A 26490-nucleotide genomic window follows, 5' to 3' on the forward strand; every position below is an offset into this window, starting at 1 on the left:
AGTACCGAATAATGAGCTATAGGAACTTTATGCAGACTACGCTAGTCCATCTTATGCCAATTAAAGATGATGAGATGGTGTAAAAAAGTATTTTTATCGAAATCCGTCTACGGAAGTCGAGGAAGACGGCGTCCCCAACTCCGCTGAAAGGACCGGGTGGAAAGCCATCAGTTTGGTATTGCCAATCAGCGTCACTTAACACAGTAAAAAAGAAACTGGCTTGCCTTGTTGGACGGTCATAAACGTTTAAACTGTTAAGCGCCCGTTAAGTAAGTGTATCAATGTTAAAAGGCGGGGCAGTGACCTCATTGAGAAACCCCTACAGTATACGCTCTTTCACTTGCATATACTTCTGTGGGGATGTATATGAACATCATTAGAGTTTTTTGTTGGCTAGTCGTTTTGTGGGGGTATAAGTAGGAAAGTAGAAGAAGTCGCATGCGCTAATAAAATCGGACCGGTAAAAGCGATTTAAGTGCCGGTATATTTATGTATGTATGTATATATGTACATATGTATGATAATTGCAATTGCAACAAGTGGAATACTGATAGTAACCACTTTTCTTGGGATCGTCAATTTTTTGCTTCAATAGCAAAAAACTAAAGTCAATGGCTCTTAAGAAAAATAACATTTTCAATAATATCGCTTAAAAAAGACCATCCACCACCAGACCAATGAAAAAATTAAGAAGAAAAAAATAATTAAACAAATTCTTTAAGTTAAACGGTTTTATTGAAAACAATACTTATATGCAGTAATAATAATACTAAAAGCTAGAAAATAATTAGGTAGGTCCTAGGTACTAGTCATCACACTCCTCATCAATCTAGGGCGTTGATCAGACAATTAAAAAACGTGTTGGGCGCGTGAAATTTCTAAAAATGTTAGGCGTAGCATAACCTTATTTAGGTTCAGTTGGTCTTACTTATGACTATCAATAGAAATTTACGCTTCCAACGCCTCTATTTAATTGTCTGATCAACGCCCTAGATTTATGAGAAGTGTGATGAGTAGTACCTAGGACCTACCTAATTATTTTCTAGATTTTAGTATTATTATTACCTCATATAAGTATTGTTTTCAATAAAACCGCTTAACTAAAACATTTTTTTTTTATTATTTTTTTTTTTCAAGTTTTTAGTCTTTATTTAATTGCCTATTATTTCTCATTCTATTTAGTTCATTTAGTGACTTAGTCCTCAATACATAATCCTTCCAAAGACTTTACTCGACTCTGCGCCACGTATGGTTGTCCCTCCTCCAACTCCAAAATATTTTGGTGTCACTTCTACCGGACTGTACACTCAGGGAAAAAACATTGTAAAATCAATGAAAATGTGCTTAAATCAACCAAAAACGTATTTAAAAGTGATGTAAATATGCAAATTTTTATTTTAAAAATGTGCATTATAACATTGTAAAATCAAGTAAAAACATATTTGATTTAAAAATTTCCCATTGTTATTTTAAACATTGTACATTTTTGATTCAAAAGCTTTCATTTTTAATTTAGCAATTTTAATTTTTGATTCAAACATACTTTTTGTTAATTTAAATAACAAACGTGTTTGAAATAAAAATTTTCATATTTAATTCAAATATGGTTGATATGAAATTAAATACCTACCTTGTTGAAATAAAAATGCGTTTTTTTTTTGTTTTAATAATGCAACATTTTATTTTTTTTATCCACCATTATTCATATATTCACCTTTTTTAAACCTTATAAACATTGCTAGAGCTTTTGTTATAATATAAGCTATAGCATAAAAATTAACTAAATTATGAAGAAAGTACAACTTAGAAATAGAAAGTAAATTATGAATAAAGTTAACTTAAAAATAAGAAAGCTTTTAACACATATAGGATAGCACATAACATAAATATTATTATTTTGATGCAAAAATGATTTAATTTTAAACAGTTCAAGATTATTAGCAGAACAAAGATAATAATTGCTTTTATAAGTTCCTTTATAATGTATTTCGGTTATACATATTACAGTTTTACGGTCAAAAGTATTACATATTCTATATAAATTCCATAAAAAAGTGTTGCAAAAAAACCAAGAATTCTTGCATGCCCCGGGATATTTTAGAAAAGAGTTTGAAACATTTTGAAGCAGATATCTAAGCACTCAAAAAAGGATTGAAATCTATACAACGTTTTATCAAAGTATATAAAAAATCCACATATATCACCCTCATCTATTCCCTCGACAATTATGAAAGGCTGTAGTAGTTGTACATACTTATCAACTCATTAATTTTTCTTTCGTAATCGTTGATTGAAGTTAATCTCAAACAAAGCTTTCTTGCGAGTCTGCTATTGTAGCTTTTTTCCTTAGCTTTCGGCAGGAAGCCTCGACGAAGGAGGTAGAACTCCACTTAGCAGCAATGCCAGAATGTAGTCTTGCGTATCTTTGAAGATTTAATGAAAATAGATTGATTTAGTAGTTTTCTGTTGTTGGTTTGTTACCCTTCATTTGTATTTACCTTTGTTCGTTGAAGCTTTGGCAATAGAAAAGAGCTGTTTGCAGGAATCGTTGTGAAGATTTGTTTCATAAAATCGTTGAATTTTGTTGGTAAACATTTCTCATTTCGAATACAAACAATCTTCCTTGTCAGGGTACATGACCTTAAAATCAAGTTTTTTCTGTAATGTGTATTTTTAGAATCTGTGCACCAAATATGTAATGTCAATGTTACCAATTCAGGAGCCCGCGAGTCAGAATACTAGGGCCATGCTTGGAGAAAATCAATGTTGGTAATTTCTTTTAGGTCATTCTGTCATTTTGTTCACAAAATATAAAAGAAAGTACGCGAAATTTACTTTACTCAACCAACTGCTTCTTCTTGCCACAAATTTAACTATGCGTATATTTAAAATAAAAATGTTTATATTTAAAGCAAAGTTTTCATTTTTGATTTAAGTATGGAAAGTTGTAAGCTTAAGACATTTTTAAAATAAATACGAACATATTGAAATTGAAAATGCAGCATTTTTAAATCAAATATAAAACATTTTAAAATGTAAAATGCATTTTTATTTTAAAAATCCCATTTTTATTTTAAAGATGTTTTGCTTTGTTTTGAAAATTTTCATTTTTAAAACGAGAATGACCTCGTTTAAAACGTGCATGAGAAGAATACAAATTTTACTTTTGATTTTAAAATGCGATTTTTCTCTGAGTGTATGTAATATTTGTTCCAAATATGAGCCAAATCGGAACACAAATACGATTTTTTTGAATATCTCGGTCCTTGCGCCACCTAGCGGCGATTTTTTCATAGGTCGCTTTCTGTTCATGTATGAATTATGTGTTCCAAATATAAGCCAAATCGGAATACAAATACGATTGTGGTGTGGTGGCGATTTTTTTATAGGCCGCTTTCTATTCTTGTATGTATTGTGTTCCAAATATGGACCAAATCGGACCACAAATACGATTTTTTTGAATATCTCGATCCTTGCGCCACGTAGCGGCAATTTTTTCCGTATTATTGCATTGTCATCGGGTTCTGAACTATATTCCAAGTTTCAAGCTTGTAGCTTATCGGGAAGTTACTTAAATTTCAATTACAAAATTTGTGCCAGCCAGCCAACCAACCAGCCTGTCAAGTCAAGCTAAATAAAACCGTTCAAAAATGGACGCACCGTGGTCTTGCTGAATCGATAAGTGGTCTAGTATGTCACTATCTTTAACTGCAGGCTAAAGTTATGGTCAGTCTACCTACTACGGAAATATTTGGTTGATTCGTGTAAAAGTTATGAACTGAGATATAGCTTATGTTTTACATTCCAAGAGAGTGGAAGCGGCCGCCGTGGTGTGGTAGCGAGTTCCAGGAAAAGCAGCATCAAGGTACCTTAAAAAAAGTTTGTCTAGGCGAGGTCGCCACTTAGCAGTGACTTGGCAAACACTCCGAGTGTATTTCTGCCATGAAAAGCTTCTCAGGGAAAATTCATCAGGGATATACCGTACGAAAACAGACTAGTTTTAATAAAATTTGAAAGGAGCATTGCTTTTGGAGCTTTGGTATCATTTTAAATCGAGGTACAGATCTTCCCGTGGTTAGTGTCCTCTGGAATACAAAGGCTGACATAGCCTCCATAAAGGGAATGTAGAATCAGGACTTCCAACATCTACTCAGGAAGAGGAAGGCCAGCATTGACAAGGAAATACTATTTTGGTCTTACTTTGAGGTTGTTCAACTTCGCCATGGCTCGAAATATGGACATCTCCAGTACCATAAAAAATACACCAGGCTGCTTAGTTGTGTTCTGATCGAGGAATATTAAACCAAACACTCCAAGTCATGACTGATGGCAGGCATAATCCCAGTGTCCTAAACGTGGGCACTCTATGTTCAAGTATCGACTGGAACAGTCACCTCATATCATCCAAAATACGTACAAGACTCCGTGCATGAAGAAATTCCACATAGTGACACCTTTTGATTTCGCAGTGAAAGAAAATTTCTCAATCACAACATAACGTCGCTTCGGATATTTTAGTGTTCCAACACGTCCGCTAGAATGAGGAATGTCGCGCGGCATCGGAAAATACACTGCCTACAGGGACCAGCTGAGTACGGGTATAGCAACGAGTTTCATTGTGATGCAAGAAAAAAAGAAAGTGAGGCCGTAGGCCGAACTGTTTTACTCTGAGGAGCTGCAGATGCAAATACTTGTTGCCTGAAAATTCCATAAAAAATCCGGTGGATGATGAAAGATTTAAAGCCGGACCATGTCCGTATTTCACGGTCACCCTAAATGGAACTCCTGCTTTGTATAAAGATATAAATTACACTCTACATTCCTTATCTGCTCGGAATCATGGAACATGTTGAGAGAAGAAGGCATGGCTCTAGGACTAGTCGCGTGAAAAGTTCTTCGGTAGATTTTTGGTCTTGACCGTGATGAAAATGATGGGATCCCGTGAGTGCAATTGTTCCCAGCTCGAAATCCAGTAATGGTAAAAATGTTTCGGGATTGAATGTCCTAATACATACATATATGTATTTACATATGTGTAGTAGGGAAGGAATATGTAATAGAAAATTAAAAATAAAACATAAATGTGAATGAAAGAATAAAAAAATCCAACAGGAATATATACCTAAATATATTTAAACTGGAACCACCACTAACAACGCACAAGCCAACGAGGCGAACCAGAAAGTTTGTCTTCAACAAATAATAATAACAACAAACGGCTTATATCATACAAAACATCGCAAATACATATGGACATACATATCTACGCATAGGTGGTAATGAAACTAGCTTGAAGAATGTAAAACTAAAGATAGCTAACAAAAACAAAGTCTGCTGTTTTTTTTATTCCAAACCGCGAATGATCAGAAATGTTCTCTTGCGTCCGTTAAGTACATTTTGTAACGAATTTTTTGAAATTTCGATCTTTCTGCGGCTCCTGTTATCGTTCGGGACCTACTTGTTTTATGCCGACTCCGAATGTCATCGCAAGGCAGATGAGTTTTCACTAAAAGTTTTTCATGGCAGAAATACACTCGGAGTGCTTGCCAAAGACTGCCGAGGGGCGACGCCGCTTAGAAAAATTTTCTTCTAACTGAAAAACCTTATTTCTAAAATTTTGATGTTGCTTTGCCCGGGGCGTGAACCCAGGATCTTCGGTGTGGTAGGCGGAGCACGCTACCATCACACCACGGTGGCCGTGTAGAATGCTCTTTATTAACAGCACTACTCTGGTAGCAGATTTTCACAATTCAGTGTATTTGCGTACTCAACTTATAGCGTGTTAAAATCAAACAGATTGATTATTCCTTGGCTTACGCTGCTTTTATACTCTCAGTTGCCTCGGTCGCCTGAGGTGTAGACTTTTCGCAAACAGCTTTAATGAATGGTTGCTTATTTATTTCTTATTTCTGTATCTCATATTGGATTTGGATATATACATGTACATACATCTGTAGTTTTTTTAATTTTTTATGCGATTTGCTATGTGTCTAGAGCAGCAGTTTCAAATATTCAGGCATGTTCTGCAAGGGTATAAACCCCACATAAATAATTCCGAAATATATGGGCCAGATACGACCGAATCCCTACCAATCATGAAGAATATACGACGAAATCTCGGCATTCATATTCCAGAAGCTAACAAATCCCGAATTGCTAAGGAATACATTCCCTTTTGAATTATTATTTTTTTGATAACAGCCCCATAGGATTACAGTAATTTATGGTTATTCTGTTATAATGAATAAAACAGGGCGTGAGTGCCAAGTACTAGTGAAGTTTGATGGGTAAACATACAGGTGTACGTCTAGGAAAATTTTGTTTTAAAGTTAACTCGAGCTCGCTCAGGGGTTGAAGTAAAACCACGACAGAGGTAACTTTACCAGGAGCAAATAGTTTCGGACTTGTTGAGAAGAGCTTTATCGGCATCTTAGACCACGTATAGACATGCCTTAATCTAAAATAAATCGTCAATAGATAATCTATTCGTTTACAAATGCGCCATCTTTGGAAACTAGGTTATTTTCTGACAAATTTTTACGTTTCTCCTTTATTTTGTGCTTCCAATAAGGGATTACCCGAGACGGAAATTTGTCTATGAAAAAACCGCATATCTAAAATTTGTTCATAATTACAGATTATGGAGGGGAAAATTTTATATAGTATTTAAGAATAAATAAAGCTTATTTTACCAATTTTTAATAGCCACCAAAAACTATATGTTGACAAATTTTGTGCCACGGCTCGTCAACACAACTTCAATATTGTTTTAGCCGATACCATGGCGGAACGATACAAGGTGGCCGCATCGAACAGCTGATTATAACCTTTGTTTTTGATTTGATACACCAACTTCCGGCGCAGTACGATTTTGACATTTGTCCATCGAATTTACAAAAATAAAGTACATGGAAATTTCATTTATGTTTGTACGTATGTCACCATGCTGCCACCTTGTATCGTTCCGCCATGGCCGATAACAAAAAAGCATCAACACCCATCAATAGTTCTTTGACAACGCCGATACCAAGTCATGAGCATCGACACTAATTTTCTCACTATTGACAACCATAATAGGGGTGAAAACTGACAGACTTTTTTTCAGGTTTACGGGGTAATTCTTAAATTTGCCCCTTAATTCCAGGATATTTTAAAGCAGGGATGCACCTTAACGTTAAGCTAATCGTTTATCAAAAAATTTCCACCGTTTCCGTTGAAACACTTCGAAATATTATCGATAAAGAAATTATCAAGATAAATTGTATCTCGTTTTTAACCGAACCGAAAAGCTTTCGTTAACGTTAAAAACGTTAACAAAAACGTGATACTTTATGTTTGAATTGTGCTGGCAATGCTATAGCCATGGTGAAGCCGTAAGGTGGCAACAACGAGCGCACATACACACACAAACTCTATGTAATTTGTTTGTGTAATTCGTTGGTGGTAATGTCAAAAATACTCTGAGAAATGTTTGTACTGTCAAAATTCATGAGAAAAGTTGCAATCAGCTTGGCTAATGCTTTCACCTTTAATGACTCCGCCATCAATCAGCTTTGCCAGCATAGTTTGAAATTAATAATCAACATAAACGATTTGATTTCGTTTTGATATGGCAGAAAACGAAACGAAATCATTTCGTTAATTTGACGATCTTAACGTTAATAAACGAAACGAAATGACTTCGTTTCGTTTATTAACGTTGATTATCGTAACGAAATGATATCGTTTCGTTGGTTAAGCATACCTGTTTTAAAGTTTCACGGGACATTTGGAAAATAAAAAATCGAAATTCAAATTTTTTCAGATTTTATAATTTAAGATCGCGGGTTCGAATCGAGCTCAAGGCCTAACAATAATTTTTTATCATTATTATTGTTATGATAAATTTTTTCTTAATTGAAAAAATTTTTAAATTAGAATAGAAGAAAGAAAAAATTTAGACAACTGCCAAAGCTCGTTGTATAGATCCATTTAGGGAACAGCTAAATTCCTTTATCGGCAACGTTTAGGCGCCGCTGCTATAACCATTCAGCCATCACAGCGGTTTTTTGTTTGTCTTCATTAATCCTACTTCAATTCTGGTTCTTGCCAATTGATATTCACAGCACTGCGACATCTGTTACAGAATAGTTGTGAAAATTGGACTTTGTTTATGGCGATGATGCCATAGTGTCATATTTTATTGACACTTTTTCCCCGTGCTCTGGGATGTATTAACAATTTTTGTTGTTATATCGGCCTACTGATTTGTAAGATCGCGAGTTTGAATCGAGCTCAAGGCCTAACAATAATTATTTTATCATTATTATTGTTATAATATATTTTTTCTTAATTGAAAAAATTTTTAAATTAGAATAGAAGAAAGAAAAAATTTAGACAACTGCCAAAGCTCGTTGTATAGATCCATTTCGGGAACAGCTAAATTCCTTCATCGGCAACGTTTAGTCGCCGCTGCTATAACCATTCAGCCATCACAGCGGTTTTTTGTTTGTCTTCCTTAATTGAGATCGATTCGAAACCGCGATCTTAGAAATCAGTAGGCCGATATAACAACAAAAAATTGTTAATACATCCCAGAGCACGGGGAAAAGTGTCAATAAAATATGACACTATGGCAGCATTGCCATCTAACAAGTCCAATTTTCACATCCATTCTGCAACAGATGTCGCAGTGTTGTGAATATCAATTGGCACAAACCCATGGTTCAATTATATGGTTGGCTCATCTCATCAGCTGATTTTATTTATTTCATTGCATGTCCGAAGAGATTGTCAAAAGGAGATGGCAAACTCAAAATGAAACCAACACATTGGCAACATTTTCTTACACATACAAAAACTGCTAAGTTTTATGTTTCCATTACATACCATTCGCACCAACACCAATACACAGATTTTGACAATTTGAACAGACATATTTTGTTGCTTTACAGATGAGCCAACCATATAATTGAACCATGGCACGAAACAGAATAGAAGTAGGATTAATGAAGACAAACAAAAAACCGCTGTGATGGCTGAATGGTTATAGCAGCGGCGCCTAAACGTTGCCGATGAAGGAATTTAGCAGTTCCCGAAATGGATCTATACAACGAGCTTTGGTAGTTGTCTAAATTTTTCCTTTCTTCTATTCTAATTTAAAAAATTTTTCAATTTAGAAAAAATTTATCATAACAATAATAATGATAAAAAATTATTGTTAGGCCTTGAGCTCGATTCGAACCCGCGATCTTACAAATCTGTAGGTCGATATAACAACAAAAAATTTTATAATTTAATTCTGACGTCATTGTATTGAGTCACAAGTAATACTCAATGAAATAAAATTAGCAGAAATAGACCGATTTCAGGTTGAATTCGCGTTTGGGCCGAGTTTCTGTTATCTTTTCTTCAGATCTGATCTTATTGCGTTGTGGTTAAATTTTTGATGGAAGCTGGATCTTTTCATCTGCGGTGTGCTTACAACAGCGCATGATTTGAAGCTTTAGAAGATTTTCGGTATCATATTGGCGTAGTTGAAATTCCTGACGATATCTCCTGCCAAGACAGTTAATGTACCTATGCGCTAGATCACAAAGCTTAGCAGCAAAAACTGATGTGCTGCCGAGGTTTAAAAATTAACTCGGCTAACTATGAAAAGTAGATCAAACTGACATGTGACACTTGATTAATATACTACACAATTAATTAAAGCGCATGTTGGGTGCTTCCGAATCATGTACGAACCACAGCGTTCACACAATTGTTGGAAAATCTTTGTAATAACAGAAAAATTCCCAGCAAAAAATGGTGTTTGTGATTTGTTTGGTTTGGTGAGTCTTCACTAATTAGCGTTGCTGCGCCCTATTCGTCTCATAAATCGTATGCACATTCTGTTAACGTTCGAATCGCTGAACTTTCGAATAAATAACTGCAATATTCAGTATGGCAAAATGGTCTTTATTTAGACTACTTTGGGAGTAGTAAAATTACAATACTCACGTACTTCGCTAATAGCGTGTTTAAATCAAACTGATTAGTTATTCCCTAGTTTGCGCTGCTTTTATACTCTCTGTTGCCTCTTTCGCAGATTTCTCCTAATGTCTAGACGTTTCACCTTCTAGAACAGTTGTATCTCCTGCTTGGTAATTTAGCTATATGCGTGAGTAACAACTTCTGCTCTTAGCTTATGACTACATATGTGTATGTGAGATAATTTCTTTGCTTTAAGCTGTTGGTTATGTGTGTGAAATATTCTTCGTCGCCTTCTGTGTATGTGTGTAAATGGCTTACTTTGATGCAAGGCGAATCCATACCAGGTAGTGGCAAAGCGAATTCAACCAATTCGCCGTGCAGAAGAATGTCAAGTCAAAAGGACATTTTCATTGATTTCGATTAACTGACATATTGTTGTACAAGGCTTTGTATGGAAAATTATCAAGAAGTAGCAATCAGCTGTTGGGATAACACCACCTCTACTGAATTCGCCTTGCTTTGATGTGTTCATGTACACAAGAGTGGCTGCTTGCTTTATTGTTGTTGTGCATTTATTTAGTAGCAGCACATTTATGTATAGAACTTCTAATAGTCACCACTGTATTATTGGCACCAGCAGGCCTAATGAAAAAGCGATTGGTGCGTATTGTTCGACGGCCATAATCACTTAAACGGTTAAGCGCCAATCAAGTCTATGTTTGTTTGTTTTAATGGTGTGCTAAATTTATACTTATTATTATTAAGAAGTCTTGAGCTTGAGTAATCAGCAAGTCAGTAATATTGTAGATTATGCAAAAAGAGCTTAGGAGGTCTACTTCGGTTTGAATGACCACATATGGGTTTTTGCCGAATGTAGGTAACAGACTTCTTGAAATTCTTCAGTACTGAAATGGACTCCAGCTATTATTGGCTTCACTGTGCCAGTGTTGCTGCGACACCAAGAGCCACGAAAGCTCCAGACGGGTTATCTCTGTCGCATCACCTCGCTAGGTTCATTGCCCACTATAATAACTACTAGCAAGACTTAATTTTTTCATTAGCTACCTTAGTTTTTAGTAGGATTGTCTCTCAGAAAGGTAGATTTACCTCTCCCTCTCACTCTTCCTTTACTTCTACCTCTAACCTCCCTATCCTTATTCATATCCCTCTCATCTTTTCCAGATCCCTGTTCTTCTCCCTCTCACTCTGCCTCTTCCACCCCCTTCCTTCTTCCTTTGCGTCCTTGTCCGCATCTTTCCTCCCTTCATTAATTTCAATAAGTCATAAGGCAAAAGGGGAAATAAATGACACTCTAATTTTCTATTGAATATTTGTATGAAACTACTTTTATTCTAATCTCTTTGTATGCTCTTTTTCTTTGGCTTAAGTTATGTTGGCGTTATTAACGGTTTTGTCGTTGGCTTGCTGACTTTGTGTTTGACACGCGCCGTTTCGCACGCGTAATACATAGATGAGGCCACGTATTGTAATTATGTAATTATGTGTAAAACTTGTTTGTTTAATCAGTCTATTACACCAACACACATACGAATGTATCTTTATAAATATCTACTACAAAGTTGAAAAAGGAGCTTAACTAAAGCTTAAAAGAAAGTATTGCAGGTAGCAACCATTCGCTGGGAATAGCCATCTACTTATGTATATGGTGATAAAGCAAACGTAAGTTAAATACACCAAGTTTTTTTCACATTATTGTGTCAATACTGTAGGATCGCTCCCTTTTTATTGCACAAATAAGGACTGCGCTGCTTGGGTAGGGGTGAAAGAAGATCAGATGAAACTAAAGGTGGACGTAAACGTAAGGATTGAGGTTTTGGTAACGGGGAAATGGGCTCCACCAGCACTGCAGCAGTCTTTTACATGTATACAGCGCTGTGAAGGTTTTCTTAACCTTCTTTTTCATTAGGGCTTGCTGTCAGCATGATTCCAGTATATTTGCATTGTGTTTATCTTGCAGAATTACTTACCATTAATTGCTTTGACTGAGCGTTTTTTCTATTGACAGTGAGCTCTTTTTCGTCGATTTCTACAAATTTGGTTTTTTTGTGACTCTGACATCTGCATAAGCAGGTGAACTTTAAACGAGATGCTTATAGTAACAGATAGATACTCAGAACTTTTGCTGCACCACATTCGCGGGGCGACTCTTCTGGAACATCTTAATGTTTGATGATTCTTGAAATCTTAAACTTTTCCCTATTGGTGGCCAACCGTAAATCAGATGCCCAGGCACTCGCAATCACGATACTGGAGCCGCGTCAACTATTATATTGACAGCCAAGCAAAAATTAAGGCAATCATCTCGCATAGCACAGCATCGAAAAGTGAGTTAGCGTGTAAGCAAACCCTGGAAAGATTCGAGATAGGGAGAAACATATGGGAACGGCTGGGAATGACAAATGGAATGAGCTAGCTAAAAAGGGTACATCCTACGATGCTTGCTTCGTAAACATCCCAATAATATTGGCCGAGAATAAGAGAAGGCGAGAGTTACACATAATCGTGCAAGCGGGAAAGGCGTGGACACAAGCACGGTGCTGTAAAGTGTTGAAGATCATGTGTAGGTCTTACAACCTTAGACTAATAAAATTACTTCTATCATTAAAAAGAACAGGATTGTAGACTCATGTCGGGTATTCCGACTGGACACTGCCCTCTGGTGTCACATGCTTTTAAATTAGGTTTGGTCACTGATAGCAGATGTAGGAAGTGCGTGTTGGCGGAGGAAACGATCGAGTACGTTTTATACTCGTACCCTGCGCTTGCCAGGCTAAGACTTCAATTATAAGGAGTGACACAGCTGCCAAATCTAGAAGCAGCAAGTGGCATAAAAGGTCCGGGAGAGCTTCTTGTGTTTCCCAAAAGGACGGAGGTAATTTATTAAATAGGTCATGGTTTTTGATAGGCGTTTTCAGTTTGATCGTTAAACAAACTGTTGGTAACATTATGATCTCATTCAGTCTATGTGAGATCTTCAAGCTCCAGCTAGTTCAACGTAACCTATTCTTTGATTGGACTCTTTTTTTAGTACAAACAATTGCAGCAAACGAATTTTTGGAAATGACGGACACCCTACTGTATGTATATCCATTTGCATATCGCACTTTTTATTGTAAAAAGATATATCTGTGTTTAATTAGCGATACATGCTCATATTGCTTTATACAATTGTTGTACAAAGTTTACAAACGGCGATGGTTACAAGGACATGTTCCTGAATTTCACTTCTTCAAAAAACTTAAAAGGCCAACCCGTATAAAATAAAATATATATAACATATCCAAAGCCTAAGATGGCGTTTTTTTTTTTTTAATTTTAAGTAAATGTTTCTCTTGATTTTTTCTCTATATATTAATTTTTGAAAAATTTTAATAAATTAATTTTTGAAAAATTTTTACAGTATATGTTTTTGAAAGCCGATCTGAATACCTTTCCAATGGTAACAAGATCTTTGAAATCGGTTGAGCCATTCCGTAGTTATCACAGCTCAAAAGTACCTATTACCGTAATTTTTCACGCATTTTTCACAACTTTGACACCTTGCCATTTTTTTCAAAAATGCAATTTCTAAAAGCGAGGTGGTATTTGTATAGGTAAAGTGTACCTCTATGCAAAATTTCTCCAAAATCTGAGAGGGTCGGGTTCAAAATGTGCCTTTTTTATAGGTTTTGATATGAAATTCATCTAGCGTAAAGGCAGATCCTTTATCCACTCAGTCTCTAAGTGTTGCCTTTTTATACTCAGTTGAGCAGAGCTCACAGAGTATATTAACTTTGATTGGATAACGGTTGGTTGTACAGGTATAAAGGAATCGAGATAGATATAGACTTCCATATATCAAAATCATCAGTATCGAAAAAAACTTTGATTGGGCCATGTCCGTCCCTCTGTCCGTCCATCCGTCTGTCCATTAACACGATAACTTGAGTAAATTTTGAGGTATCTTGATGGAATTTGGTATGTAGTTTCCTGGGAACTCAGCTCAGATCGTTATTTAAAATGAACGATATCGGACTATAACCACGCCCACTTTTTCGATATCGAAAATTTCGAAAAACCGAAAAAGTGCGATAATTCATTACTAAAGACGGATAAAGCGATGAAACTTAGTAGGTGAGTTGAAATTATGACGCAAAATAGAAAATTAGTAAAATTGTGGACGATGGGTGTGGCACCGCCCACTTTTAAAAGAAGGTAATTTAAAAGTTTTGCAAGCTGTAATTTGGCAGTCGTTGAAGATATCATGATGAAATTTGGCAGGAACGTTACTCCTATTACTATATGTATGCTTAATAAAAATTACAAAATAGGTGAACGACCACGCCCACTTAAAAAAAAAAAATTCTAAACTCAAATTTTAACAAAAAATTTAATATCTTTACAGTATATAAGTAAATTATGTCAACATTCGACTCCAGTAATGATATGGTGCAATAAAATACAAAAATAAAATAAAATTTCAAAATGGGCGTGGCTCCGCCCTTTTTCATTTAATTTGTCTGGTATACTTTTAATGCCATAAGTCGAACACAAACGTACCAATCCTTTTGAAATTTGGTAGGGGCTTAGATTCTAGGACGATAACTGTTTTCTGTGAAAAAGGGCCAAATCGGTTGAAGCCATGCCCAGTGTTTATACACAGTCGACCGTCTGTCCTTCCGCTCGGCCGTTATCACGATAACTTGAGCAAAGCTCGATATATCTTTACTAAACTCAGTTCACGTACTTATCTGAACTCACTTTGTATTGGTGTAAAAAATGGCCGAAATCCGACTATGACCACGCCCACTTTTTCGATATCGAAAGTTACGAAAAATGAAAAAAATGCCAAACTTTGTAAAATGGGTGTGGAAGAAAATGAAAAGGTTATGCAGGGCGAAATCAAAAGCCCTTGGAATCTTGGCAGGAATACTGTTCCTGGTATTACATATATAAATAAATTAGCAGTACCCGACAGATGATGTTCTGGGTCACCCTGGTCCACATTTTGGTCAATATCTCGAAAACGCCTTCACATATACAACTTCCACCACTCCCTTTTAAAATACTAATTAACACTTTTCGTTTGATACCCATATTGTACAAACGCATTCTAGAGGCACCCCTGGTCCACCTTTATGGCGATATCTCGAAAAGGCGTCCACCTATAGAACTAAGGCCCACTCCCCTTTAAAATACTCATTAACACCCTTCATTTGATTCCCATATCGTACAAACAAATTCTAGAGTCAGCCCTGGTCCACCTTTATGGCGATATCCCTAAATGGCGTCCACCCATAGAACTATGGCCTACTCCCTTTTAGAATACTCCTTAATACCTTCCATTTGATACACATGTCATACAAACACATTTCAGGGTTTCCCTAGGTTCATTTTCCTACATGGTAATTTTCCCTTATTTTGTCTCCATAGCTCTCAGCTGAGTATGTAATGTTCGGTTACACCCGAACTTAGCCTTCCTTACTTGTTATTAAACGGTTTTATTTAGGTTGACTTGACAGGCTGGCTGGTTGGATGGCTGGCACGAATTTTGTAATTGAAATTTAAGTAACTTCCCGATAAGCTACAAGCTTGAAACTTGGAATATAGTTCAGAACCCGATGACAATGCAATAATAAGAAAAAAATCGCCGCTAGGTGGCGCATGGATCGAGATATTCACAAAAATCGTATTTGTGGTCCGATTTGGTTCATATTCGGCACACATAATACATACGAGAATAGAAAGCGACCTATGGAAAAAATCGCCGCTAGGTGTCGCAAGGATCGAGATATTCACAAAAATCGTATTTGTGTTCCGAGTTGGTTCATATTCGGCACACGTAATACATACGAGAATAGAAAGCGACCTATGGAAAAAATCGCCGCTAGGTGGCGCAAAGATCGAGATATTCAAAAAAGTCGTATTTGTGGCCCGATTTGGTTCATATTTGGAACACATAATACATACATGAATAGAAAGCGACCTGTCCGATTTGGCTCATATTTGGAACAAATATTACATACAGTCCGGTAGAAATGACATCAAAATATCTTGGACTTGGAAGAGGGACAAGCATTCGTGGCACAGAGTCGAGTAAAGTCTTTGGAACGATTATGTATTAAGGAATTAGATTGCAACAAATTGTTAGGAAAGTCCTTGCAGTAATGAGTCACTAAATGAACTAAATACTCATTACTAAAGACGGATAAAGCGATGAAACTTAGTAGGTGAGTTGAAATTATGACGCAAAATAGAAAATTAGTAAAATTGTGGACGATGGGTGTGGCACCGCCCACTTTTAAAAGAAGGTAATTTAAAAGTTTTGCAAGCTGTAATTTGGCAGTCGTTGAAGATATCATGATGAAATTTGGCAGGAACGTTACTCCTATTACTATATGTATGCTTAATAAAAATTACAAAATAGGTGAACGACCACGCCCACTTAAAAAAAAAAATTCTAAACTCAAATTTTAACAAAAAATTTAATATCTTTACAGTATATAAGTAAATTATGTCAACATTCGACTCCAGTAATGATATGGTGCAATAAAATACAAAAATAAAATAAAATTTCAAAATGGGCGTGGCTCCGCCCTTTTTCATTTAATTTGTCTGGTATACTTTTAATGCCATAAGTCGAACACAAACGTACCAATCCTTTTGAAATTTGGTAGGGGCTTAGATTCTAGGACGATAACTGTTTTCTGTGAAAAAGGGCCAAATCGGTTGAAGCCATGCCCAGTTTTTATACACAGTCGACCGTCTGTCCTTCCGCTCGGCCGTTATCACGATAACTTGAGCAAAGCTTGATATATCTTTACTAAACTCAGTTCACGTACTTATCTGAACTCACTTTGTATTGGTGTAAAAAATGGCCGAAATCCGACTATGACCACGCCCACTTTTTCGATATCGAAAGTTACGAAAAATGAAAAAAATGCCAAACTTTGTAAAATGGGTGTGGAAGAAAATGAAAAGGTTATGCAGGGCGAAATCAAAAGCCCTTGGAATCTTGGCAGGAATACTGTTCCTGGTATTACATATATAAATAAATTAGCAGTACCCGACAGATGATGTTCTGGGTCACCCTGGTCCACATTTTGGTCAATATCTCGAAAACGCCTTCACATATACAACTTCCACCACTCCCTTTTAAAATACTAATTAACACTTTTCGTTTGATACCCATATTGTACAAACGCATTCTAGAGGCACCCCTGGTCCACCTTTATGGCGATATCTCGAAAAGGCGTCCACCTATAGAACTAAGGCCCACTCCCCTTTAAAATACTCATTAACACCCTTCATTTGATTCCCATATCGTACAAACAAATTCTAGAGTCAGCCCTGGTCCACCTTTATGGCGATATCCCTAAATGGCGTCCACCCATAGAACTATGGCCTACTCCCTTTTAGAATACTCCTTAATACCTTCCATTTGATACACATGTCATACAAACACATTTCAGGGTTTCCCTAGGTTCATTTTCCTACATGGTAATTTTCCCTTATTTTGTCTCCATAGCTCTCAGCTGAGTATGTAATGTTCGGTTACACCCGAACTTAGCCTTCCTTACTTGTTATTAAACGGTTTTATTTAGGTTGACTTGACAGGCTGGCTGGTTGGATGGCTGGCACGAATTTTGTAATTGAAATTTAAGTAACTTCCCGATAAGCTACAAGCTTGAAACTTGGAATATAGTTCAGAACCCGATGACAATGCAATAATAAGAAAAAAATCGCCGCTAGGTGGCGCATGGATCGAGATATTCACAAAAATCGTATTTGTGTTCCGAGTTGGTTCATATTCGGCACACGTAATACATACGAGAATAGAAAGCGACCTATGGAAAAAATCGCCGCTAGGTGGCGCAAAGATCGAGGTATTCAAAAAAGTCGTATTTGTGGCCCGATTTGGTTCATATTTGGAACACATAATACATACATGAATAGAAAGCGACCTGTCCGATTTGGCTCATATTTGGAACAAATATTACATACAGTCCGGTAGAAGTGACATCAAAATATCTTGGACTTGGAAGAGGGACAAGCATTCGTGGCACAGAGTCGAGTAAAGTCTTTGGAACGATTATGTATTAAGGAATTAGATTGCAACAAATTGTTAGGAAAGTCCTTGCAGTAATGAGTCACTAAATGAACTAAATAGATTGAGAAATAATAGGCAATTAAATAAAGACTAAAAACTTGAAAATAAAATAATTTAAAAAAAATTTTAAGTTAAACGGTTTTATTGAAAACAATACTTCCATGAAGTAATAATAATACTAAAATCTAGAAAATAATTAGGTAGGTCCTAGGTACTAGTCATCACACTCTTCATCAATCTAGGGCGTTGATCAGACAATTAAATAAAAGCGTTGGACGCGTCAACCGTTTAACTTAAAAATTTTTTTTTATTTTTTTTTTTTGTTGCTATTACTTTATTCACAATTTAGGTACATACTTATTCTATATGCTTTTTAATTCTAATTGCGTGAAATAATTATAGCGCACTCCAAAAGCTTAGCAATATTGGGTTTATAGCATTGCTTTTATAAGCCGTACTTCCGCTGTTCACTATTTTATCAATATTAATATCTGTATCCTAGTAACCATCGCCGTTTGTAAACTTTGTAATTTTTCTTTAACATCAATAAGTAAAGAGATATATTTAAACATTTAATTTTTTTTTCATAACTTGGCAAACTAAATCTAATTTTTTCGAAGAGTCTCATTTCAACTACTAGCTGCGGTCTTTTTCGTCCTCTTGAGTATTCTCTTACTTCAAGCATAGTCTTAGTAGCACTTATTTTATACGTCTTAAAATCTAGAGAAAAATTAAAATTTTCAGTTACAGCTTTTTAAAATTAAGGGTGTCTTATAAACGAAATGCGTAGTGGAAACATTAGACACCAACCGGTTGTTTTAGTTGTTGCATGATCGAAGCTGCCCAAATAGTTAACGAAAATCCGGTGTAAGATATTCCATCTAACATGGTCAATGCATTCATTAGCCGGTATGCTAGCAGTTAGTGAACGCTAATAACTAAATATCCATCGGTGGCGGCGGAGCATAGCTTCGAGTGTTTCAACAGTCAGTTACTATTAAGCGAAATTGGGAGGCCTTACGATTTGCCGCAAGGCTAATGGAAAACTTTTGATATTCTTGTTGTTGCCGCTGATCACCAACAAGTTTTTGGTGGCATTCCGTGTTGGTTATTAGTTATTTTAAATTATTGGTTATTTTTTTATCTAAGTATGTATGTTTGTAGGCATTTATCATGTTGTTGTTGTTGTTGGCACTTTGGTGAAGTTGAAAGTGCAGAGAAATCATTTAATAGAAAGTGAATGAAAAATTATTGCTTTGCGTTAATAAAAAATTGAAGAAACCCAAAAATAAATAAAATAAAATATTCACATATTAACATTGATAAAAGGAAAAGCTGACTAACGGGACTGATAGAAACATGTGCAAATTTGATAAATATTGAAATGATATGCATAATATCTGTGATTTACCATTATAAGCCCGAAAAAGTTAATTTTTTAATTGATATGGTGTAATTATAACTGAATACAAATAGCTTGCGTTGCGTCTTACAAGTTTATCTTCTTCCTCTTGTAACAGTGATTCGCCACATCCAGTAGGTGCGACCACTCACAAAGTGATCGATTATAGAATTAACTGAAGTTCAAATAAGCGTGCACTTTTCATAGGGTTGGATCAAAGAGACATGGGTGTTAGAGGCGCTGGTTCCACATTTCAATTGATAAGATGATTGGTGTCAGGTGGAGACCGATTACATGCAGGACATATATTGCATATATCGGGGTTAGGTTAGGTGAGGTGGTAGCTGCTCTGATAGGGGAAGCTCACTTGAACAACATGAAGATCCGTTGTGATACCACATACAATAAAATAACGGTGACGTAGCAATAGCTACTTAGAGAATCGTTGCGTAGAAACGATAAAAGTTCCGAATCAGACCGATATCAACCTTAGATAAATTCTCCGTACATCCATGTGAGTCGCGACCGAAGTACTTTCGCCTAGTTCTGGCAAGAGCTGGGCAATCAAGCATAAAGTGATTTGATGATTCCACCTCATCTTTTTTTTGACAGGGCGGTACGCATGGATTCCCATGGGGCAGTGCCCTGTCAAAACCCCAATGACCATTGATAGGTGAGCCTTAGTGAACCCAATTATTTCGGTAGACCTCCTGCCAACCACTTCCGGCCAGAAAGATCTTGCTACCCTGCAAGAGGTGGTGTCCGCCCAACGTTTGCTGAGCTAATTCGAGTTGCCCGGGATATCAAAAAAAATAAATAAAATAGTTCGATGCAATCGCAAGTGAGGTCAGGAACTCCCAGACCACCCCCGATCGCACTGTAGTTGAACTCAAGGCTTTGATAGGCGCTTGGCTATCAGAGTAAATGTTAAATTTTCCAACCGTAGTAGCATTGGATAGCATTTCATCCACCGCATCCTTAATCGCAGCAACTTCCGCTTGGAAGACACTGCAGTGATCAGCCAACTTAAACTTGCGGCTTACTTTTAGCTCTTGACAAAAGACCCCCCACCAACCTTTCCGACCAACTTTGACCCATCCGTGAACAAGTTAACCGGTCCCTGCCCCAAATGAGTCCTCTTCCCCACTCCTCACTCGCTATGTCGTGTTTGATTCTGGATAATTAAGGATTAAACCTATTACAGTATCCAGATCGAAGTTGTGCCAGAGTTTCGCGCGTCTTCCTGGAAAGTTGATTTTCCTCAACTGCGAGTTTAGTGTATTACACTCTGAGACCGGGTTTCGCCGAGAATTTATCGGCATAAGACTTTGCCGACTCATCTGGGATGAGGTTGAAGGCCTGTTTATGCTCATTTTGTGCCCGGAGGACGAGGCCTGTTCAATAAGATGTCTTTTAGGATGGAAAGTTTTTTGAGTATTTAACAGAAATTTTTTGTTCAGCATGTCGCTTCTTTCCTTTATCGGGAGTATTCCCGCATCACTGTATAAATGATGTTCTAGCGATATAAGAGGACATCCCGTGGCAACTCTGAGCGCGATGTTTTAATAGACTTGCAGCTTCCTTCAGTGTGCCTTGTTGAGTACTTAGTAGCCTAGTAGTATTTTGTAATTTTTTTTGAGCTAGGTCAATTGTTTTATAAATGTGGAACTGTGCTGTCAAGTTCAGTGGTGGATTTATTACTATCTACAAGCACATATCGAACGGGAGAGATCAAATAGTAATTTAATAATTGTGCATCACAATATAAATAAAATGCATTTCATGCCCTATTTGAATAAGCAAGCGTCTCTTATGTTCTTATGAGTATTTTCCTATCACGATCAGCTGTTTTAGGTTAGTTCAATGAGCCTATACATTTTTTCACATTTTTTTATTACAACTTCTCTTGTGCAATGTGACCGTGTTTTTGAAAAGTGCGTTCATTTACGAGTGAAAATATATGTTTCCAGAGTTAAAGGGCCAATTGATGGTGACTTATCCATAACCAGATAAAACAGCTGATCGAACCAACCTTAGGGAAATCAATGTAGTCGATTAATGGAGCCTTACCATAAAGGTAACGCCATAACCATACCATAGCCAACCAATTGGTTTTTGGTTTTACGCCATATCCATAACCTAAAAATATTTGAGTTCGTGAATTTATTAACTGTTTGTAGATTTTATTCATTGCTTTGGATACGTTCGTTATGACTAAGAGACTTAGTTTTTGTAGAATATGTTTGCCATTTTTTGCGTTTTCTTCATTTTTATGAAATTTTCACGAACTTAGGTTAAGGCACCATTAATCGATCACATTGGAGATGGTTATGGATATGGGTGTGGTTACGACTATGGCGTTAGGGTTAAGGAAGTTTAATTGGCCCTTAATTTGGGATTCTATATTCCATCGATATGGTTAAGGTCACAAAAATGGGATATATTATCTCATTGGTGTGCAAAAATGGGACAACATTCATAATATTTAAATAAATAATACCGATGGACTAATGAGCTAATGAGGACCAACCAAGGCTTGTAAGAACACCAGTGGGACATATTATGCCAGGACAAAATCTATTTTGTAAGGACATTCGATTTTTTTTTCCAAAGGCTCATTCCATTTCAAGACACCCGGTCCGCGCAGGCCATGATTTTTAATTTTGATGAAATTTTAATATGTTGTTCTTTGTTCAATATAATGAAATAATGAATTACATAATTTGCAATCGATGTTTTATTCACCTGTTTCTTCAACTGTCAATAACTTTGTCAAAAATTAACCGATTCTCATAATTTTTTCTTTGACATGTTCGCTATGTCTTTCAATTTTTTTTAAATTTATAAACAATAGCATATAGTTTTAAAAAAAATTATTTAGTATTTAGTAAAAATTTATGACGTTTTTTCAAAAATTAATATTTAATAAAAAGCTTATTTTTTTTGCCTAATCTTTTTCTATACTGAGTAAACAGCATATATTTCAACTTGGCTAAATACCCATTAGCCGAAATTCGTTGTTTCCAAAATATGATTTTTTTGAATGTTAAACTTTTTTTCGCCATATATTGATGCAATACATATCAGCATACAACGAGATCAATGCCAAATGCTCAAAATTAATAAAAATATCACATTTATTATTGAAAACATTCATTTGTTGTTATTTTTCAGAATTACAGTGATTTTGTAGTAAAAAGGCGGCAAATGATGCCCAAATATGCCGCCGATTTACTACAAAATCACTTTACTTCTGAAAAATAACAACAAATGAATGTCACTTTAATTCTGAAAAATAACAACAAATGTCAATAATAAATGTGATATTTTTATTAATTTTAAGCATTTGGCATTGATCTCGTTGTATGCTGATATGTATTGCATCAATATATTTAAACAAAAACAATTGTTAATAAACCATGAGCACTTGGGAATGTCAAACAAAGTAATTGACAATAAACACATCCAGCATTATCAGTGATTTGCTACAGATGGCGCAACACTGAATAAATATAGTTGGTAAGAAGGAATAGAAGTAGCGATTTGTCAGTCAAACAAACCACCGCTGTATAGCTAAATGGTTAGCGCAACGTGCCTAAACGGTACTGATGATGAAGGCTTTGCACCCTTCGAAATGGATCTATCTGCGCAGCTATGGTAGGTTGTCTGATAAATTTTCTACTTACTATTCCAAAAACAAAATACAATTTTTCAAATTTGGAAAAATTAAAAAAATAACAATAATTATCATTAGAAAAAAATTATGGTTCTGGCCTTGAGCTCGAATCGAACCTTGAATCATTTATCAATAGGCCGATAAAAACAAAAACAATTGTTTATAAATTTAAATAAAATTAAAAGTAATAGCGAACATTTCAATGAAAAAATCATGAGAATTGGTTAATTTTTGACAAAGTTATTGACAGTTGAAAAAATAGCTGAATAAAATATCGATTGCATTTTATAGAATTCAGTTGCCGATAAATCCGAAAAAAGATTTTTTTAGGCAAAAAAACAAACACGTGTTTCATTATTTTGACCAAAGAACAACATATTAAAATTTCATCAAAATCAAAAATCATGTCCTGCGTGGACCGGGTGTCTTGAAATGGAATGAGCCCAAAGTGTATTTTGCAAAGTTGGGTACTATAGCTATCTTAAAAAATTTGCCTAATATTTGACAGACCGGTACTTATAGGACGGCAGTGAAAGGGTTAAATAGGTTACAGACTTTGCTTTCGAGTGCTCAAGGGTCTAAACAATTACACTCTGCAGTGATAGCCAAAATGAAAAAAAGATAACCGTAAATAATTGCTTCTTTTAGGCGTACACCATATGGAATTCGAATAATAACAGTTACCTATTGTTGATGACACCACGTGTGAAACAAAGTCAACACGAAAGTCATACTTCTACTCGCAAGCTTTAATTCAGCTTTCGTAATCGCAAATCGTAAAGAAAAAACAGCGGAAAACATTAGGCTGCGCTTTGGTGTTTGATCAGCGAGCCTAAAACAATATTATTGTAATTCATATCCAATAACAGAAGTCGAAAAACACAACAACAACGGCTCCCTCTAACCCATATGACATAATGCGCGAGGACGATATCGAAATCGCCATAAAGGTGGTGATTGTTGGTAATGGCGGTGTAGGAAAATCCTCTATGATTCAACGATACTGCAAAGGAATTTTTACCAAGGATTATAAGAAAACTATTGGTGTTGATTTTCTAGAGCGACAAATCGAAATCGATGGTGAAGATGTACGTATAATGTTGTGGGACACGGCTGGTCAAGAGGAATTTGACGCTATTACCAAAGCTTATTATCGTGGCGCGCAAGCATGTGTCCTAACATTTAGTACAACAGATCGTGCCTCCTTTGAGGCAATTAGAGATTGGAAACGTAAAGTTGAGAATGAATGTAACGAAATACCAACAGTGATTGTACAAAATAAAATTGATCTTATCGAACAATCGATTGTGACCGCTGATGAAGTGGAAACATTAGCGCGTAATTTAAATTGCCGCTTAATACGAACATCCGTTAAGGAAGATGTTAATGTGGCATCCGTTTTCCGTTATTTAGCCACAAAATGTCATCAATTAATGTTGAACGAAAGCTGTGACCAATCAAATACACACAATACAGGTGGAAATTATGGTGGTAGTGGTGGTAGCAGCGGTTACAATGGTGTCGGCTCCAGTGGCGGTCATAAGCCCACAATTAGTGCCTTTAGTCCGACATTCACAAAATCCAATAGTGGTACAATTGTGTTGCGAGCAGCCAAAAAGAGTGCAACAGCGCAAAAACATAAATTTGTGCTGAAAAAGTGTGGTATTTTGTGAGATTTGCGTGACAATAGTCGGCATATGGCGGCGTCGATGGCAAGCAATCGAGCGATGGATGGGCGTTGAGCAACGTGCAACAGACATGCAGTGGATTACAAACGTAAGTGTATGTATGAAATGAGTACGATTATGAAGAGTAATGAAATGGTTTTTTAGTTGCTGGTGTATGTTTGTGGGCCACAAGGCACTGTGGGCCTTGCCACTTGCTTCGTTGAAAAAAAATTTATTTCCAAAATCGGTAAAACAAAATATGGTTTTTGCACTCATATTGATGAAAGTAATTTATACCTACTACTGCACTACCGAACGCAGTTTGTTATAGTTATAAATGTTCGCTTTTTTAGCCAATGATAGCTTTAAAGACCAAAGTACATGTGCAGCAAGGTTCGATTCGAGCTCATGGCAAGAATAGAGTTGGGATTGTACCGGGTATTTACCATTTTTGTGGGTAAATACTAGGAAAATACCCGGAATATTCCATTTTGTATATTTTTTTGGGTATTTAAAAATCATTTGAATCTAGGCTGCTTGGAATTACAACTCAGCAATAAAAAATTTATACGTCTTTGGAAATTAAAAAAATGTCAATTTGATTTTAAACAAAAATCCAGCAAACATTTGGAGGCAACAATTACCCCGAAAGCAGTCCAAACTTTGGATCGTTTGCACTCGTTATGAACTCATTTAGGAGCCTCTAAAATAAGTCTTATACAGGCCTCCTTCCGATATCATACATGGGCCTTATTGGCCTCATATACTGCTAATTTTGAGTTCTTTAATGACACTACTTCAGGGCTCTTAGGAAGAATTTTTTACACATATCCGAAGCGGAAAGCATAGGGGAGAAAATTGTTGTGATAAAACTCCCATGAGGATAAGATAGATGTGAAATAAGTATTAGTTGAATTAATTATTTATTTAGAATAAATTGTCGCAGAAAAATTTCTGAGTTTTTATTCCGAAGCTACCTAGTTTACTGATTTTAATATTTTACGTTTGTTCATAATTTCATCAAATTGGATTCATAAAAGACTGTTAGGTGATAACATTTTTGAGGCTGATATTTTTCACGTATTTCGGACCCACATTGAACTCCAGAACTGTAAGCGCTTTAAGAATGTTTATATGTGTATCCTATATTTACGCAAACAGAGCTACCCCTCAAACATGATCACGACGCTCATAATTTAAGAATCCGAAACCAGTCCAAAATAAGAGGACAATGAAGTAATCAGAAAAGCGTTGAAACGCTTAGGAGGGTTAAAGAAATTTAATTTATGCCTTTTATTTAACGGCCTAAAAGCTCCTAACCTATCATGCAAAAATTGTCATTTATCAAACATTTATGTTCGCCAAAGCGAGTTTGGAACAAATATTGATACTTTATTACGCTTCTCGATATTTTTAATATGACCGCAAAGCTGCCACGCTCTGTCCTGTCGTCGGGCTATATATGGCCCAATAAGTGCTGATGATGCCTAATAAATAGGCCATATAGGTGTCAGATAATCAGAGTTTATTAGAGTTAAAACTGGCGCCAGAGAGTTCCAGTAGATTATCATATGAGCTGTTTAAAAGCCTTTTAAGACTCATGTCGGACTCTTATTTAGGCTCATATAGGACGACCATTTCAAGAAGGGAAATACATTGGTTTCGGCCTCCCAAATAAGCT

At 36.0% G+C, this 26490-nt stretch overlaps 1 protein-coding gene across 6 annotated transcripts in view; it reads left to right on the top strand.

The window, feature by feature from the left end:
• Rab23 (RAS oncogene family member Rab23) overlaps window positions 1-26490 on the top strand; it is a 122853-nt gene that overhangs the window by 72810 nt on the left and 23553 nt on the right. For all 6 annotated transcript variants that reach the window (XM_067791675.1, XM_067791681.1, XM_067791664.1 and 3 more), the window contains exon 2: window positions 23791-24918. In XM_067791675.1, the coding sequence (XP_067647776.1) occupies window positions 24060-24815 (756 nt within the window). In that variant the 5' untranslated portion in view covers window positions 23791-24059 and the 3' untranslated portion in view covers window positions 24816-24918. The remainder of the gene's footprint in view (window positions 1-23790; window positions 24919-26490) is intronic.

The sequence above is a fragment of the Eurosta solidaginis genome, chromosome 1, assembly GCF_040869045.1.
Source record: "Eurosta solidaginis isolate ZX-2024a chromosome 1, ASM4086904v1, whole genome shotgun sequence".
Classification (NCBI taxonomy): domain Eukaryota; kingdom Metazoa; phylum Arthropoda; class Insecta; order Diptera; family Tephritidae; genus Eurosta; species Eurosta solidaginis.